Here is a 19,804-nt window from a genome sequence, read left to right on the forward strand (position 1 = left end):
CAATTATAACATATGTGAAGTAAGTGACGCGCGCACACTAATCAGTCAACATCAACACACGACAAGACAAAACGAAGCATGATCGGTCTTGTTCGGTCTGGTTCTATTTTTCCTCCGAGTAAAATACGAAAATATTATGTAATCGTATAAATTTGTTTATTTATATGAATAGCTTACAACTGAACACTCGTTATTTTGGTGTCCCTCACAGATTTTTATGATTTTATGCTTCATAAATAAATAAATATTTCACAATTATTTTAAAATGGGATGCGAAGCAGAGAAATTGATCAATCTTGTTTTTTTAAGAAAATCTATTTACGATTTTACCGATAAAGAGCCTAGCAATAAAATCATTCAAGACAGATTATGGAATGAAATCAGCACAGAAATGGAAACATCAGGTTAGTAAAAATATAAAAATAAAATAATTTAAATACTTGTATTTTACTTTATATGATGATTACGTAGTGTAGTTCTATATTTATGTATCTGTAATATAAATCAAAATTAAACCAATAGTCAAACTATTTATATTTTATACATTTACATTTTTGAGCTATTTAAAATTATAGTGTATTATAATATCATAATATTTTGTTGATTAATTTTAAAATTTAAAGAAATGTTATATTAAAACTTATAAATTGTACATATTTTGCCATGGAACTGAACCAATGTCTGAATTGAAATAATTCATGAACTTCTCTCGGATATCCATTGCTGCAGTAGATGCCCTATTAATTGATCTTGATGTAATTTGGCTTTGAGCAACCATTTGGGTTGTTTGAAGTTGAAGTTCATCTTGGATTTCAGATGGAGCCCCTTCTTTATCTGTTATTATGTTATGTAAAATACAACATGCCTTTGTGATAATAGTAGCTTTTTCAGGAAAAACTAACATTTTATTTTCTAGAACATTAAATCGTTTCACAAGAATCCCAAATGCACATTCTACTATTCTTCTGGCTCTCGATAAACGATAGTTAAAAATTCTTTTTTCATTAGTTAAATTTCTTCTTGGAAAAGGTCTCTTTAAATTTGTTTGCAAAGGATATGCTTCATCCCCAACAAATATAAATGGAAACTCATCGTTAATCTGAGGGTCATTTTTTTTGGACTGCGGAATATTTAATTTATTGTTTTTTAATAATTTTTCAAAATTGGATTCTTTAAAAATACCACTATCGCTATTTCGTCCATAATCACCGATATCTATAGCTATGAATTTAGCATTACCATCAACGACAGCTTGAAGTACAATAGAATGAAATCCCTTATAATTATAATATTCTGAACCAGCATTAGGAGGGCATTGTATTGAAATCTGTTTTCCATCAATCGCACCTAGACAATTCGGGAAGTTTCATAGTTCTTCAAAAACTTTTGCTGCTTTTACCCAATGTTCAGTTGTAGGTGGTGGCATAAAAGTAGGACATAAAATATCGCATATGGCACAACATACGTCACTTATAATTTTTCCAATAGTTGAAGCGCCAAGACGAAAATGTTTAAACTGTTTAAAGTGTCCTCCAGAAGCTAAATAGCTGAAAAAAATTTTATTTTTTTTATTATACAAATTTTATTTCACATTTTTGGGCATTTTTAGCCATAAATGCATATTTTATTTTTTACGACATTTTTAAATTATGAATGGAGTGATGAATGTTTTGATTTTACAGAAATGTTTGTTTTTTATATGGATGCACACGATTACTAATGAAAATAATGCTTCGATTCTAAATTGTAAACACTTTCTTACTAGAAATGTTCACCAAATGTTTATTGGAAAGATAGAATGAAGCTCATACCTAAAATATTCACAATATTTTTGGTTTTTCTCAATGTCAACAATTGTTTCTTAAACTTAAACTATTGGACGCAAAAAGGGCAATATAGGTAATATTACGTTCATTGATTAGCTAGTGAGAGCTCATTATTTGCTACTGGGTCGGTGTGAATCAAATACCTATCCGGCTATCTCATTTCACTTTTTTCGTGAGTCGAATATTGTCATTGAATGGATAACTTTAGAATGAAACCACAACACATTACACATTTTAATATATTTGTAATTTTTATCCTTCAACACTTTGTTAATATATAAAAGATAGGCATACCTAACGAAACAATAATATTATTGTTAGTTATGATTTTATAACATATTATGCAACAAAACTTCCAAATTAAAATAATTATTTAAGATTATATTTTTCTAGCGGTCCTTTTATGTTCTATAATAACATACACAAAATCAATACGTTTTAACATTAAATGTTAAACACTACAAAATACTGCACCTTTAGCACCTTATACATTTTTATTCCAGTATGTGTTTATTGTATACAGTTATTACACAAAGTTGGTGCAAAAACCTAAAAAAAATCCCTTTGATAGAGAATAACTCATGTGCTGTATATTAGTTTTGCAAAAATAAAGGTAGAGTTATAATAATTGTTAGTGTAGGTACCTTATATCTATACAAGTTTTTTAATTTTAAAGAATACAGTACATACAATGTTTTTTTAAGGTAATTTAAAAGTGTGTATAGTTACTTTAATTATCTAGATAATATATATATTTACATTGTACATACATATTTTATGTAAAAGAATATATTATAATTAAAAAATATTATAAAAATTAAAAATTATATATAATTTCAGATACATCAAACTATATTGTGCTTATAGCCTATACTATAAATGCCTATGCCGGATCATTTTTGACAACTTATAGTTTTACCATATTACGTTCCCACACAACATTTGGGGGGGGGGGGGATGATAATATTTTGTGAATATTTCAAAATGTTTGAACAATGAATATTTGACTAATAATATTTTATAAATAATATTTTCTGATTCTTACAAAATATTGTACTCAATGATTGCATACAAATTTTGACTTAATATTTTTATAAAGTTTCCGTAAAAATGTTGTAGAAAATATATTTTGTATATTATGTTTTTTTATAAAATATTTTCAAAAATATGAACTTCTTGGCCCAAGGAATATAAATTAAATATTTCCTAATTATTTACGTAACTTTTAAAAATATTTTGACAACTTATTTTCCTGAAAAAGTTTTTTCCATAGTTAGGAAATATTTTTATGCTGTGTGGGTTATCATTAATATTTAATTTGAATCTATTTTAATTCATTCTAAATATATAAGTTTCATTATACCATGATTGGTTTTAGTAATTATATATTTTTTTAATTTTTAACTATTATTTAAAAAAATCAATGAACACATTTAAATATAAATGTATTGTTTGATTTTTACTATTATATAATTATTATAATTATTTAATTACATGTTATTTTTGTGAAACGTTATGAAATAAATAAAAATAATAAACTTCAATAAGTGTATAGCTTATTGACTGATAACAACGTGTTTAATGACTCGAATTTCAAGCAAAATAAGTTTTTAAAAACATACATTTTATTGTTATTTAAAAACGATTAAAATTACATTTTCACTAAATGTTTATATTAGGATATTATTAATATGGTAATATGGTATTAATTAAAATGTAATATTAAACTTGTTTTAGAGATTTGAAATTATTGAATTACATAATTTTTATATTATATATTATGACGTATACTATAATAATGTAAGACTTTTAATAATTTTTCATAAATCTAAAAATACAAATTTGGCTTTTGCAAGATGTACATCTATTTTAAATTGTTACGGAATGGGTTGAATTGAATATTTTTTTACAATAAATACTATTTATAATATAATTCTTTTGCAATGATTTACCTATATTTAAAAATGTTTGAATTTGTAACTTGGGCTTACCCATTAATCTATAAAAATGTATTTTATAAATACAGAAATAACATGCATAATAATAAATTCTTCATATTCCTTCAGAATTAAAAATAATAATCATGCTTAAGAACTATTATTTCTTGCTTTTTGACAGCAGAAGTAATTTGCATCCTTTGTGAAATTGTAAAATATATTACATTTTAATATTTAGGATTTTAGAGCAGTTGTTTTTTACCACACAATATAATTTATTTTAGTATGATATTATGTTAATTAAATTAATCATCTCTCATATTTGAGCATTTCATTTATGCAATTTCACTCGAGGAAAACTCTTTATGTTATTATAATTTTAATCACTGTGATCCCCCACAGTGAAATTTGGTGAAAAAAACCTGAAAGACAATATTATCATAGGAGCGATTTTACATTCGGGGATTATATCGTAGGTTGATGCCTAGACCGCAGTGAGATAAAAAAAAAATGTCCGGGAAATTCATTATCATCGAGGGAAAACACAGTGTTTAATAATTGTGTAACGAAGAGTAATGTACAACATGGAGCGAGATGACATCATACGTCTTACATAGCAGATTAAACAACATTAAGTGCACTGTAAAAAAAAAAAAATTAAGACATTATCATGCGATCAGAGCTGAAACAGAGCGTAAACGTGATTTTATACATTATGTCTTTTTTTCTTTTTTTTCTGTAGAATGTTCTCAGGAACTACTGAAGAAATTGCATGGCCATGTTTGTAAATCGTACTGCCCCAAAGTAAGACCAAAATCTATAATTATAATTCTACCTCAAATACCCAATGTTATAAATCGTAGACGAACACAACTCCGATAAATATACCTGGCCAAAATCGTTTCTACATTCTAAAACGTAGACATATGAACCAAACACCTACATGAATATTATAAATAGATACCAATAAATTATGTCGACGTATTCGATTAATGTTATATCTTTAACAATACACCAAACAACATAATATGCCAAAATATGTCAAAATATGTAAATATTAAATATAATGTTGTCCTTTTTTGTAAAATTATGTAATACAAAAAGAAATTAAATGTATAAAGTTTTTATCTAAAATTAATTTTTAAAAATATAATTAAAAGAAAAGTACCCACTGAATAGAAAAGCAAGTTAATGAACCAAAGTTATTAGATTGTATAATAGATATTATGGCATTTTCAAAAATCCTTTATCTATTTTATCTTATGAATTACAATGTTCTCTTTTACGATTTACGACAGATTTAACAGATTTCCCGTAGAATAATGATTATTGTCAATAAAATGTCTGTGAATGGATAAATATTTGAGTAAAAACATTTACTTCAAAATATGATGTGAAAATATGAAATACGTTTTGTTTTATTTAGGGTGTTGAGAAACATATCTCACTTTTAATTAAAATTAAGAAATCGAACTACATTCAATAAAATTATGTATTTACATAAAAATCCGTGCAATAGTTATGATACCATGGGTAGTTGTACTCGGAACACAGTAAAAAAAGTGGCAAATTTAGGATTTTAATAAAAGGGGGGAGCTGAATGTATATCATTGTTCTTCTGCGCATATATGTAATTTGTACACTTTAATATTATTAACGATTTAAGATTTTTTTATAAAACAAAATTTGATTTCCTTGAGGTGTGATATCACCCCTCTTTCTATAAATCCACCACAGTCTACAATGTTATTGGAGTTGCACACACTCATATTATTTTGGAATTCAATTATTGTGGTCCGGAAAATTAGTCGCGGCCGGTAATGAAAACTGTTCGAACAAGCACCACGAATACCTTTTATTATTAATATTATTAATATTATTATTATCATCATCATCATCATCATCATCATCATCATCGCTATCGTCCCGACGGTCTGTGCACGGTTCGTATACCGCAAGGTTACCACTATCACTAAGCACCCGAAGATGAAAATTTGAACCGAATAGTAGCGCAAGAAATAATGCGGTTTCCGGTGGGTCTTCAAACGATTGCCGTTTTCAAAGTCGAAATGTCGGCGAACACGGCGCGTGTTACGTTTTGATATTAATTTTCCACGTCGGGTCGCCGCCGCGTTCACCCCTTCCCATTCATCAACACCAGTGAATAGATGTTTTAGTATAATATTAAAATCATTTTGAGTCATATTCAAAAAAATCATCTGTCGACTATTAACATTACAAATAATGACAATAATATTAACAATACGTCATGCGCGCTGTTTGGAAAAATCTCTGAAAAGATTCTAAAATAATATATTCATATTAATATTATAATATTGTTATATTGGCCAGTAGTTGTACTTGTATTAATAATAATAATATAATCTTTGCAGTTTGTGTCATCGGACACATCACATTATTATATTGAGATACGATGGATCTACGGATCGTGGCGAAGTCGGCCGGGACTTTTCTGTGCCCATTGGGGGGGAGGAGGGGGCACTTTGCCACCGACTGACGAGTCCGGTCGGTCGGCGGCGCGGCGCTACGAACGGCGGCGCACCACGCGCGCACACACACACACACACCACACGAGCGAGCGCCCGCCATCAAGTCTCTGTCGCGCGCCAGTCGCCTAACCGTCACGTTGCGCGCTGGTCGTGGTAACCGCACGGTAACGGTCACGTACGTTCCGCTCGTACTCGCGGTATCCGCCGATCTCGCAGTGTGATATTTTCGATTCGTCCTAGTACCAATATTTGCGTACCGTGGTAACCATCGACATACCGCTCGCGGGAGGTGCGATCGTCGATCATATCCGGCCTCGAACCGGTCCGAAATTATACCCACTCCCCCCCTCCCCCCCCGTTAGTGGCTCGGACACATCATGTACGATGTGGGCTGATAACGGACCTAGTCCCTCGAGAGATTTTTCGACGTGCGAACCCGAGTGACCGTGTGCCACCAGAAAAGGATAATTATAATAAAAATTTAAATTAAATTTTCAAAATTATACAAACGCGTCCGGGTCCGTTTTCACGGACAAACCGCCGCCAAACCACGGAAAATCGTCGTCCCACTGCAGCCATGGTCCGTCCGGTGGTCTTGGCTTTGGCGCTGCTGTTCTGGCTGAACGCCCGTCCAGGAGGAGTTTCGGGTCAAGGTAATTTCACCCCTTATTTTTACTATACTTATACATAATACATATACATATATTTAATATATAAATATGTGTGTGTACGCGTATATTATGTACCATAAATACGAGTTGTGTGTGTTTTATGATGAATGTGTGTGTACCTACGGTTGTGCACGTTATTATTCGCGCATACGGAGGCCGCCCTCGGTTTACCTGTCAATTTGGTCACGTCGTTAAAAAGTCACGCGATATTTTTTATTATATCTTTTCATTTTTTTTTTTTTTAACGCACTCTTTCCCAAATTATTATTTACAAAACAAATGGTCAACCAGACGGCAACCATCGTATGTCCGGCCGCGAACTACACATATATTACATTAATATGTATACTTATACCTACACACTGAATAAACAAACCTGAATCTATACGCATTATAATTGTATATAGCCGTTGAGTAGTGGAAAACATAAACTTTAATAATATTATAATTTTACTGAATTTCCCGAAAAAAATGTCGTAATTTTTTTTTTATTACCAAATCGTTAGTTTTCTTTTGAATCCCAATTACATACAACTATTTAACGTGCGTATCGAATTTCTAGAGAATAGGTGTTATCTGGACCACGTGTTGCTATCGACTATAAATCATCCGTAAACGCTGATACAGTTGTTTTAAATTTAAATTTACAAACACATCATAATATTTTATCTGAAACTAATAATTTCTATTTTCATTGACTTATGTTATAACCTACATCTGTCTATATTTTGAATGACTGAATCGAATACAATATTTAAAATGATTTGGCATCAGGAACAGATATTTAAAAACTAAAGGTACTAACAATTTGTATCATTTTCGTTCATATTCCAATTTGAACAATTCATAGCTTGATCATTATATTTGCAATAATTCAATTTTGTCTTTATTCAAAGAATACAATCATTCATGATTTTATAAATGTAAAGGCACCCATTTTTTGATAAAAAAAAATTATATAAAAAGCTAAAATTTATATTCTACATCTAATTAATATCGATAATGTATAATATATCAATATATTCGATATATATTTTTTTGATTTTAAAAAGTTTCAAATTGATGAAATAAGCATCCACTTTATACAGGATTTATGTAGGTAGGTATAAAATAAATTATCTCATCAAATTAATAAAAAATTACACTTATTTTCAAACTGTATTGTTCTTGAAATTCGTTATACGTTAAAATATTATAAGGACAAACAATTATATTTTTGAAATTTAGGATAAAAAAAAATGTAGCTGCTAATATGTTTAATGATCTTTAAATATTTCGATGTTCCCATACATACAACGTAAATATTTGTGTTGCATATTATATTTTAACATGTTAAAATATATTTTAGAATTTAGAGTATTTAAGTCGCTTTCGAGATAGTTTGAAATTTTATAAAAGCTTCACGCCACACATTATTTTTTTTTGTGCAAATATTTATATAAAAAATATAAATTATATTTTCACTCAATTACACATTTATTGCCAACTGAAGTTTTCATTCAATATGTTCACAATTAAGTTTTGTTATCGTAATTCATTTTAAATTTCACAAATTAATATAGGTTTCCAAACGATATTGCCGAATATTTTTGAGTGGACGGCGAATTGTTTGATGTCCAACAGTTAAATATTTTCTGTGAAAAATAAACAATAAAATAAAAGTTAGTAAAAGATATCAGTCGAAAACCAATTATTAAGAAGACGCTACACAGATATTTGTTGTCTCCGTCTTACAAGTGCATAACATACCAAATTTACGCTCAGTATACCACGTTTAACTCAGTTAGTTTAAAAATTAGAGTGAATTATGTAACTTGATGGTAAGAACATTATCTGTAGTTGTATGTGGGTTTTTTACGATAGTTCAGTTTTTAAGTGAGTTATGAGCATTTTTAATTTACGCTATATTATATACGCATAACTGACAAAAAATTGAACTATCGTAAAAACCTACATCCAAACACAGATAATGTACATACCATCAAGATTCATGTTAGGTGATTCACTCTTATTTTTAAAATAACAGAGCTAAACGCGTTCTCTTGAGCGTAAATGTGTTATATTACGCACTTGTAAGACGAAGACAAAAGACAACAAATGGCAGTGTAGCGTTCTTGTAATGAAAAACACAGATTCATATTTGATATTTATTTAGGACAATATAATATGATAGTATATTATCGTTATAAATATTATGATATTGAGACTAAGAAAATATAAAATGTTTTTATGCCTTATGATAAAATAAATATGTTTAAAACGATTTAAAATTATATACTTCTAAGAAAATCATAATAGCTATTTAATTGTAAAAATATAAATTTATTTAAATATTTATTCATGAGTATTGTATATATACATGTCTAGAAATACTACTTAATAATTTAAATTTGAAACTTAGGATAAAATATATTTTAGTTATTCATTGAATATAATAATAGCTATCTATTGGCATTAATAACTATCTAACTATGTGATGAAATATTCTATCGTGACCATGCAAGTTCCTAGTTATATAATAAAAATAAAACACAATATTTTTGTCTTTAATCTTAAATTGATATTTTTAATAATAATAAACTTTAATAAATATGTAATAAATTATAATTATACGCATAGTATATAAATTAACCTTAATAGATGGAAATTTCAAAAAAACATATTTTTTGAAACATTTTTTGTAGTGGGGGCTTGAGTTCCCTCCAACCACCTCATTATTTTAGTCTTAACTTTTTTTCAAAATACCATCTATAACCATGTAAATGTTGTTGCTTATGTTATTACAAAACAACATAAAAAAAAAACGGTTTTTATTTTCTTTAAGGACAACATCCAATTTTAATTTCATTTACGGATGTAAAATATTTTTCTGAGTATTTTGATACATACAAATCGAATTTTGAACGAGTAGGTAGTTAATTATTAGTCAGTATAATTAGATTATTATACAAGTACTTAAAGTTTTGATGTGCGGAGTAGTGTGTGAGTGAATGGACCAACATTTGCGTGCTACCCCTGTGACACTAATCCACTCATCTAAACTTAAAATAGTTATAACTAATTAAATAATTAACTACTCGTTCAAAATTCAATTTTATGAAGATATTGAAATAATCTGAAAAATAATTTCTACTTAGGAGTATAAAATTAAAGACGTATATTATCATTCAACAGAGCAGTTAACGCAACATTAAACGATAAGTGAAAACGATGGAAAGTTGTGAAAAATAAAATTTTTTTGCTATAAATGGTGTTTTGCTATGACATGCATATGAAATATAAAAACAATAATTTAAAAAAAGTTACATATTTACGAAATAATGAGAGTATACACTCTATAGAGACTAGACATTTAAATTTAAAGGTTAAAATATGTTTTTTGATAACTATAACAAATTGACTAAATAACACAAAATACGTGTTTTATTAAAGATAGTTATAATCCCTGCTTTAAAATCAAAAAGATTCATACATCATCAACTAAAAGATTATCAGCTTAAAATAATGAATAAAATAATTTTCTAATCATGAACTATTCATCATAATTAACAATAAAAACTATATAATATTCTACAATTTTACAATATAGGACTCGAATTGAATATATTGCCCATATTTTCGCTGAATTATAATACATTTATTATTTAGATTCAATCCAGCCTGGAAGATAATATATTATAATTTAAAATTTAAAATAATATAGGATACAACATTGTATCATTTAATTAAAAAACAATCAAAATCAAAATTCAAAACAAACATACCATGTAGTAAAAAAAATGGATTGATGATTATGTTTTTAAACCGAGTTTTATATTTTTATACTATACATATTTTTACACATCAAAATTATTATTATATATTATTTTTTTCATATATTTACTTGTTGATTAATAATGTATAAACAATTTATTAAAATTAATTGTTCAGATACCTATTGTTGAATTGTTTTTACTTTAAATTCGACAGCAAAGTTTAATTTAATGTTTAAAAAATAATTTTAAAAGTGTAGAATAATATTACATACTAAATGTACACTGTACATTGATACTTTTTAAATGTTAATATTATAATATGACCTAATTTAAATCATAATAGAATTGCATTTAAAATATTAGGTATTAACTTACCTATTTTGTTTGTTTATTATTTTTTTTATAGAATGGTATAACTACTATAAATGTTAAAATATCCATTTGGAAAATATAAATGATATACAAAATAAATATAAATACCAACAATCAGATAATATTATAATATAGCCTATATGGAAATAATTGAATTTACGAATGAATAATTAATGAAAGCAAATTTCTTAGTGTTTTTCACAAATTGTATATTATATTCTCATTTTGAATTTATTAATTAATGTAGTATTGTTTTAAAAATCATTCTTCACGTACTAAAATGTTCTAATATCTATTATAATACGCAAGTACTGTTTTTTACCAATAATTCATAAACTTAAAAATTTTTTGTATGAAATTTAAAAAAAAATATATGGAACTATTTATGGGACTTTTTGTGATATTATGTTCAATTTACAAATCTATATTAACTCGACATACAATTTTATATGAATTATACATTACAATATAAAATTACCTACAGTCATAAGTTTTAATATAACATGCTATATTGTTAATCAAGCTAGGGTAACAGCGTGCTTACTGCATTATTATTTGATGTATAATATTGTGTTTTGTTAAATATTTTTAAATTTTATCGCTGATAATTCGTTGTATGCCTAGTTTTTTGTATTATTATAGAAATATTTTAGTTTAATATATGAATTAAAATCTCGTTAGCTATAGACAATCTGATAAATTTACTGGTTACCAATAATAGTAATAGTCACTGTCTGTATTTTAGTAATAGATAGTTATGTTTAAAGTATAGTTTAAAATTTTAAATATTATCTTATTTAAATATTTTCTCTGCGAGTTAATTTTACTTTATATTGATACTAAACCGAATAGTAAACATTAAGTGTGGACGATAGAAACATGTACAATGAAAATATTATTATTATTTTAGTCTCAGTTATCAATGTGTTGGTAAATATAGTTTTTATAATGTTATTTTTAAAAATATTGTGTAGCATGATGAACCCATTTTTTATTGTTGCGTTAATTTTGATTGAACTTATAAGTTTAACTTCATTAAATCAGAGATAAAGATAACTTTTTCAATTTTTCACCCTTCTGAAATGTATTTTTAACGTTTTTCATTGCTGTCATTATTTATTTATTTCTATCTTCATCTAAAAGAAAGTTATTTATTCAAAATACCCGTGTGTAATAATATAATTAGGTAATATCGTTTATTTTGGAAGTTGGTTTTATTATAATATACTAAATAATCTCTTTTTTCTTCTATCTTGTACATTACAATTGTTATATATCTTAATTATACTAGTAGCATTGATTAAAAATTAAATTAAAATATTATGTATAATTTTTTTTTTTAATTTGAAAAAAATTATGTCCCGGATTGAGTAATTTAATAATTTATCTTATCAAACTAATTATGTATGTACATAATAGTAACATTTGTTATGTAATATAAGAACTTACGAATAAATATGCAGTTAAAATTATTTTACGGGTAAGATAACCAGTGACTCGACGTTATTCCAGTACAAACGTATAAACAACGATGTTGTTAATATGGTTTTAAAACGGTTCTATATGTGTATCGACCAATGTGGAACACACATATGGAATTAAAGAGATGTTTTTATGGCCCTCGAATGGTTGTCGATGTATTAGATGGTTAAACCTTCAGCAAAAACACATTTTACCAATCAACTATTATAGGTATACATATTATATTGTATATCAGTAAATCTCGGAAAAACAATACGAAATATAGTTAGGTACGCAAATGACGGGTGTATTCTCCTGCTTTGGTTCAATCGTTTAAAAAAGTTGATTTATAGCCGACATTGTATTAGTAAACACTAAACAGTAATAAAAATAAATACAAATGAATAATCAAAATTATCATAAATTTCTAGAACGCTTGCGGACACGAAATTTAATTGTATATAATACATAAATATAAAAACATAATATTTATTATTATACTATATTTATATAGGCATACTACAGTCGTACATTATAATGATAAAAATATTTCTTTACAATTATTATAATATTATACCTAGTTTATATACATTATAGTATCACTGTGAGAATCTTTGACCTATTCGTAAGTATACGAATACTTAGGTATTTTACTGATAAAATTATAACTTAATTTATGTTCCGTATAATTACGTTTTTGTACAAATAGTACTTTACTAAAGTAATTTGTCAAAATAGTTAATTGATATCATATTTAAAATAATAAATATTAAAAAATCAGAAAGACGCTATGTGCATGGACGCTGATGAAAAGTATATTTGAACATTATTATACGCGATTTATAACGATACTAGTTTAAGGAAATCCAAGTACTTCACTAGATATTATAATAATTGTTTCTGATGTGAAAATAGCTCCGTTGTCATATTATAAAAGGGGGAAAAAAACAAGTTTGTTAGGAAAGTCATCAATTACGATTTTAAACACAATCTAATCAATAACGTCGCCAGGCGGAAAACGCCAATACTATATAATAACGATAATATCATTGATGTAACTAACTGATAAACTAGAAAATTCTAAGCTCGTTTGCAGACATCGCTGGAAACGTAGTATATTGTAATAATCTTATTTCACAAAAAAAAAAATCCCTCAGTCACAGATGGATTTTTTGCACCGTGTGGAATGTAATAAAAAGGTATATTATATTGACATCGTTAGAAACACGTGATCACTAATGTAGGTGTATCACCATCCGATTATTGGTGATGAAACAATTATTTATTAAAAGTAAATAATATAGTTTGTGACGATAAAAATCAAAAAAAATATTCTGAAAATTTGAATTTCGCCCACATCTACAGCGACTTTATCGAAAAATAATGGGGGTCGTCGTCTTGGCTAACACATACTCCGAATCTCTGACCAACCACTGATGACTAAAATATAATATCTCCAGAATGCCACCTCATTTATATATCACGTGCATCTGCATAATTATAATACTGTGATCGACTAGCGTATGCGAAGACGGACGCGAATACGAGTCTCTATACATACGTACACGTCATAATATATTAATATAATACACTGCAGAGATAGAGAGAGCGTGTGTGTGAGGGTGGGAGAGAAAGAGAAAGATAGAGTGATAGAGAAACATGGTTTTGGTAGAGACGCGATTTGGACCGCGTTCAACCCTTCAGATGCACGTCATCTGGAAGAAACGTCGCCACCAGTCCTCTCACCACCTATTATATTATGTACGTATTTATATATAGGTATATATATTATAACATAGGCGCGCTCTAATAAACATAAAATATTTCATTTTCTCGCGCCGCTTTTGAGTCTGTATACGCATAATATACATACGCTTTTCTCAACAATGGCTTTATTAATGATGACAAAATGAAACGTTTTAATATATGGCGGGGCACACAGAGGCACGAGCGCACCGCTGAAACAGCGGAGGCGTCGATGGCAGACACCTATCCGACGACCGACGACGGCGTCGCCGACGGAAATGGCGTGTTTATTCATTATTATTATAATAATCATAATACAACAGCAGTTGTGCATAGGCACCACCGACTTTCGGCCGGGTCGTTGTATTATACTATTTTATTTTGTTCGTTTCGCTCGTCAATTTTCTTTCGCCTGAGTCCGCCGTGTACTGTAGTAGACGAGCAATAACAATATGATGTAATGTGCGACGACGGTTGAAAGTTTGCGGACTATATTATGTCAACAGTCCTACACTGGCTACACCATAGAATGTTTAGTAGGAAACCTCATGTTATCGACGAAATCGGTTCCTCGACCTTGGTGACTGCCTCGTCAGTTTCCGCGTACTATTCAGATTTCCCGGGGTCAATCAACAGTCCAATATCATGCCCGTGTAGTTCTGTTGCTGAAGATCGCTGGATAACGGACTTCTAGGGATTAGGAATTGATTAAATTGATAAAATTATAACTATTATAATATGATTATTTCATTCCAGTAAATGTTCGCATAATATATTAATAATTAAGTCTAAATAATATTATAGTTCGTTAACCCCCGGCAGTTAGATTCCTGGTATATGACGTCTTGTTGTCTTCATTGATGTATATATTATTATCATGATATCGTTTTTGGAAACTTATGCTGCAGTGCATGAGAAGTACTCTAATTATGTAAAGAGGAGTAGTGGGTTCCAGATCCACGAAAAATATTAGTTCGTGGAAGAAATTGATTTAAGGATTCCTGGACATATCACGAGTAATTATTATAATATGACGGATTTTTAATTAAAATATTTATCATAATAATATGAACGTCAAAAGATATAACAAGACGTTTAAAGGAATACTTTTTGTTTGTTTTATAGAACTCTTAGAATAGATTAATATTACTGCTGGAATTAGAAGATATTTAAATTAAGAATTTCGTAAGAATTTTGTTGTAAATATTATTTTATTTCATACGAAATACGACGAATGTATTTCTTGGGATCTCGAAATGGAAATTGCATTGTTGCAATTATGGAAATAAAATTTCCAAAATATGAAGCAAAACACAATATTTTAGATATAACGTTATAACAATACACAGTGTACACTCAACAGATTTGTGATAAAACGAAAAAAACAAAAAGTACTGAACACAATTTCATAAAACTAACTGTCGTAACGCGTGTAATGGAACGGGTCGGCCAGGTCGGCAAATGTCCATTTTTTTCTCCGTTAAGCCCGCCACTGGATCGCGGTATATCGACACCGGGTGGAAATGAAATGGACGTGTCCTGGTAAAGTTTTTTTCTGGGGGGGGGGGTGGTAGGGTGGAACAGGGCATTTTCAAAGGAACAATAATGATACCGGTGCAGTGCTCAGTAATTACGATTTTGAAAACCCCATGAAATCGGTCGCACGCATTGTTCCCGTGATCGTACACGAGAAAAACGAACTTAGTCGTCACGCCGCGTCCAAGCGAACTGCCACCGACGCCGCCGAATTTGTTTTATGCTCCAACAACTCGTTGTAGCTTCGCGTCATTACAGTGTGACAAAACTTTAGCTTTGTGTTTTTCTTTTCATTTTCCTTGGACACTGACCAGCCTGTGAATTATTACAATCACGAAAACAATTAGGAAAATAAAACATACAGTTTGTATTGGGTTTAAGAAAATGCAATACCGACAGGTTATAACGAATTCAACATTAAAGGGAATTTTTTAAGTGAGTGCGTGCGTGTCATGTGAATGTGTGAGTTGTAAGTAATCATTATAAATGGCGTGTGTGACTATAGTGTAAAAGAAATACCGGTGTACTAACAAATAATATGTTCACTAAAAAGCAATTACTTTTTGTACTTGTGTTTAGTAATGTGATTATAGACGTAGGTAACGAGATAGTATAATAATATGTTATAATTTAAAGCTTTTTTTTTAACAGCAGTAGGTAGTATCATACTGTATTATTATGTTCTATAATTATGTACTATATTTTAAAGTAGCAAAAATATTTGAAAATTATCGATAAACGTTCTCGGCTTCTAAACATCAATGTATAAAATATGTATAGGTAATAATGAATTTTACACGCGCATGCATTTACATGAAACATAAAATGTCATCTAAAGATTCCACAGATTTATGAATGGCAAACACCTCTTATCCCCGCAGAGCAGCATACCGTAACGAATATTACGTTTTCACACACAAATCTGAAATGGTCATTAAACATTATTATTCTCTCGAAACATTGCGTTACTCTTTTGCGGACGCACATAATATTATATACATTATATTTATCTCGTGTTCTTCGCTGTATTTTTATTACTCGTTTGTCTGTATGATCTTTATTACACACACCAACTTGCACACGAGTGGCTTAATACGCGTATTGTTTAATACTAAATAATTGCGGATGAAGTATATTATACGAGCTGTATTCTTCTGCCGGTAGGTATAAAGTAAAATGTAAGGTATAAAGCGTTGGGTAAATTAAATTCCTATGTGTTTCGCTGAAGAGTATTGATTTTTGTCCGAATTCATTCGTATATAGATATTATTATTATCAACTTTAGTATATTGTCGAAGAATCGGCTAATAAAATTAAAAAAAAAAAATTACGACTTATTATTGGTACACTGCAAAACGATCATTTTTCGAAGTCTTTTACTTTTCATTATCGAAACTCACTACAACAATCGATTCGATAATATTATATTATTAAATGTGTACGTTGCACCTATACGTTCAAAAGTTCAATGGAATAACGCAATTTATAATACATATCGACCACTGTCAATAATATTGACACTTAGGTATATTTTTTTTAATTCTGCGAGTTATGCAATGGTTGTCAGTTTGTCACAACGCCACTTACTTTTTTGGGTATTGGAAATAACGGTATTCTGTACGTGTACATTATAATACGCGGTATCTAACAGATATAAGGTTTTCACTACCGATTTCCCGAATCACGTGTAAGGAAAAACCTGTGAAAACTGTCGGAATATATCGAAGAAATGTCAGTGACTCTGCGATACAGCACGGGTTTTCCAGATGTTTTGAGGAAAATCGTTTCGCGAATGAGATGATTTATCGTTGCTTTAGGACTTATTTAACAGAACATTGGCCTGCTCCGGCGTGGACGAAGCAAGATTCGTGCCTTGCACACAGTCACTGTATCCTGTCCGGAAGGTTTAAATATTTATTTCAACGACAATTAATATAATTTACGTTATTCTTTTACGCGTTAAAGCTGTTATTTATGGCTCTGCGTCGTTCTTTACTTCTTTCTAATGAATTATTTCCACGGTCTTATATGTTAAATTTATTTCTGGAGTAACTTCTAATATAAACTTTTTTCTTTATCGCGAAATTCATTATCATCGTCTTGCCTTTTAATCTAAACGCTACCTCTTTTATTTCTTGATATCCTTTTTGGATTCGACTAACCTATAAATTATCCGCAGAACCCTCACGTTTAAATACTTTCTATCACTTTCGTTTCCATGTGCATTATTATTTCTAACGTTCAGTAGTTAAATAACACTATTCAACGCATTAAGTAGATAAACCTTTATTATATTATTATTATTATTATTTTCTATAATATAAATTCATCCATGGCTGAATCTAATTCAAACATATATATAATATTTATAATGTATTTTTTAATTCGTTTTATTTTTTTGATTTGTGAATTCAGCATTGCTATTTTTGTATTTTGGAAAATAATTTCCCTGCAAACAAAACTAATAATGATAAGTTGCCTTATGCCTACATAATTTTAATAAATGTTCTTAATCATATTATTAAGACACCGTAATATGCTTATTGTTTCATCTAAATCATATAATAGATTAATATAAAATAACAATTAAGAGAGAAATTAACTAAAATTAAAATGTGATTAAGATGAAGGTTGTATTGTTGTCACTTGTCAGTAAGAAACACCACTATCATAATATTATAATATATTACTTATTATGTAATTTTATCTATACTTATTAGTTTGATTATATTGAATTAATATATTGGCATGGTGATTTGTTTTTATTTTTGTCGTGCGTTTTTGAATTTTATAAATTTGGTGAGTGTGTGCATACTAGGTAGTTGCTTTTTTATATTTCTAATTTTTATTTTACATTTAAGATAATCTATAAAATATGACATTGATATATTGTGAATATTCATAGAAAGTTGTCAGTACCAAATGTTCAATAAATAAAATTATGTGATTAAATAAATAAAGACATTTTTCAGTTAAAAATGTACAATAACTACTTTTTATAAAAAAATAGAATGCTTTCTAACATAATATTATTATGTGTAGCCATCCCTACTGTGAATATTATTGTTTTTAATATTATTATATTATTAGTGAAACTAAATCTTTGTTAGAATCCATTGTTTAGAAAATAGAATTTCAAAACGATTCACACACACATACACTAGTGGTAAGTGGTGTAAGTGAAATAGTGAAAATTATTGTAATTGAACTTATAATTACATTATAATTACATCAAAAAACTTTTTCATAGGTACTTTATAAGTAGGTACAAATCAAACAGTCAGTATTTCTTTTTTCTGAGAACGATATTTTGACTGACCTGGACACCGTAGATAAGACTAGTTCAACAAGGGTGTGTTTGCGAGCAATTTCTATGAGTGACGAAAGGGTCTATCACGAACGCGCAACGGGGAGGGAATTATACTTTGAATTTTTTTCTCAAGGTTTGCGTGTCATCTTAGTAACTTTGTAGACCGATTAATCACAAGTGTAACTACGTCGACTGACATTTTAGCAATATGTTTTTATGGAAAGGAAATATTTTTAATTTTCTGCGGACGAAGTAAAATCATTTAATCAGGTTTAGTTTTTCCTAGTTGTGATTTATGTTCACACCGAAAATGTTGCTAGGAATTGAAATTTGTATCAAAATTAATCATTGATTTTGGCCTATTTTATATTTCCGGTGGGTCGAAACCTAGCAAGTTTCAAGCGACATGGTAAAGAGGCCGTCACACCATTTTATTATAACACTCTATCTCTGTCTGCAGTTTAACGTGCAGGGTAGACAAACATATCACATCGTATTTCTTTCGTCGTAGGGTTTCAATTAAAATCGGATTAAAACCACACATCGTCAAATTGAAAGGGAGAGAATATAATATGAACAGCTGAGAGGTGGTTGCTTATTGAAATATTTAGGCTGTAATAAGCACACGCCTAATTTTTAATTCGATAACTAGTTTTTTATTACCAAAACAATAATTGTTA

General features: G+C 28.8%; 2 protein-coding genes across 2 annotated transcripts in view; one reads left to right on the forward strand and one right to left on the reverse strand.

Annotated features, from left to right (window-relative positions):
* Positions 1-640: 640 nt before the first annotated feature.
* Positions 641-3,821, reverse strand: LOC132942862 (putative nuclease HARBI1). The gene is made up of 2 exons (XM_061011537.1): positions 3,818-3,821; positions 641-1,347 (listed from the first exon to the last, which is right to left on the reverse strand). The coding sequence occupies exons 1-2, from the start codon at positions 3,819-3,821 to the stop codon at positions 641-643; spliced, it is 711 nt and encodes a 236-aa protein (XP_060867520.1).
* Positions 3,822-6,394: 2,573 nt separating this feature from the next.
* LOC132937501 (uncharacterized) overlaps positions 6,395-19,804 on the forward strand; it is a 582,052-nt gene continuing 568,642 nt past the window's right edge. Inside the window, exon 1 of the mRNA XM_061004322.1 lies at positions 6,395-6,926. Within this exon, the coding sequence (XP_060860305.1) occupies positions 6,851-6,926 (76 nt within the window). The 5' untranslated portion in view covers positions 6,395-6,850. The remainder of the gene's footprint in view (positions 6,927-19,804) is intronic.

This window comes from Metopolophium dirhodum, chromosome 1, assembly GCF_019925205.1.
Source record: "Metopolophium dirhodum isolate CAU chromosome 1, ASM1992520v1, whole genome shotgun sequence".
NCBI classification, from domain to species: Eukaryota; Metazoa; Arthropoda; class Insecta; order Hemiptera; family Aphididae; genus Metopolophium; species Metopolophium dirhodum.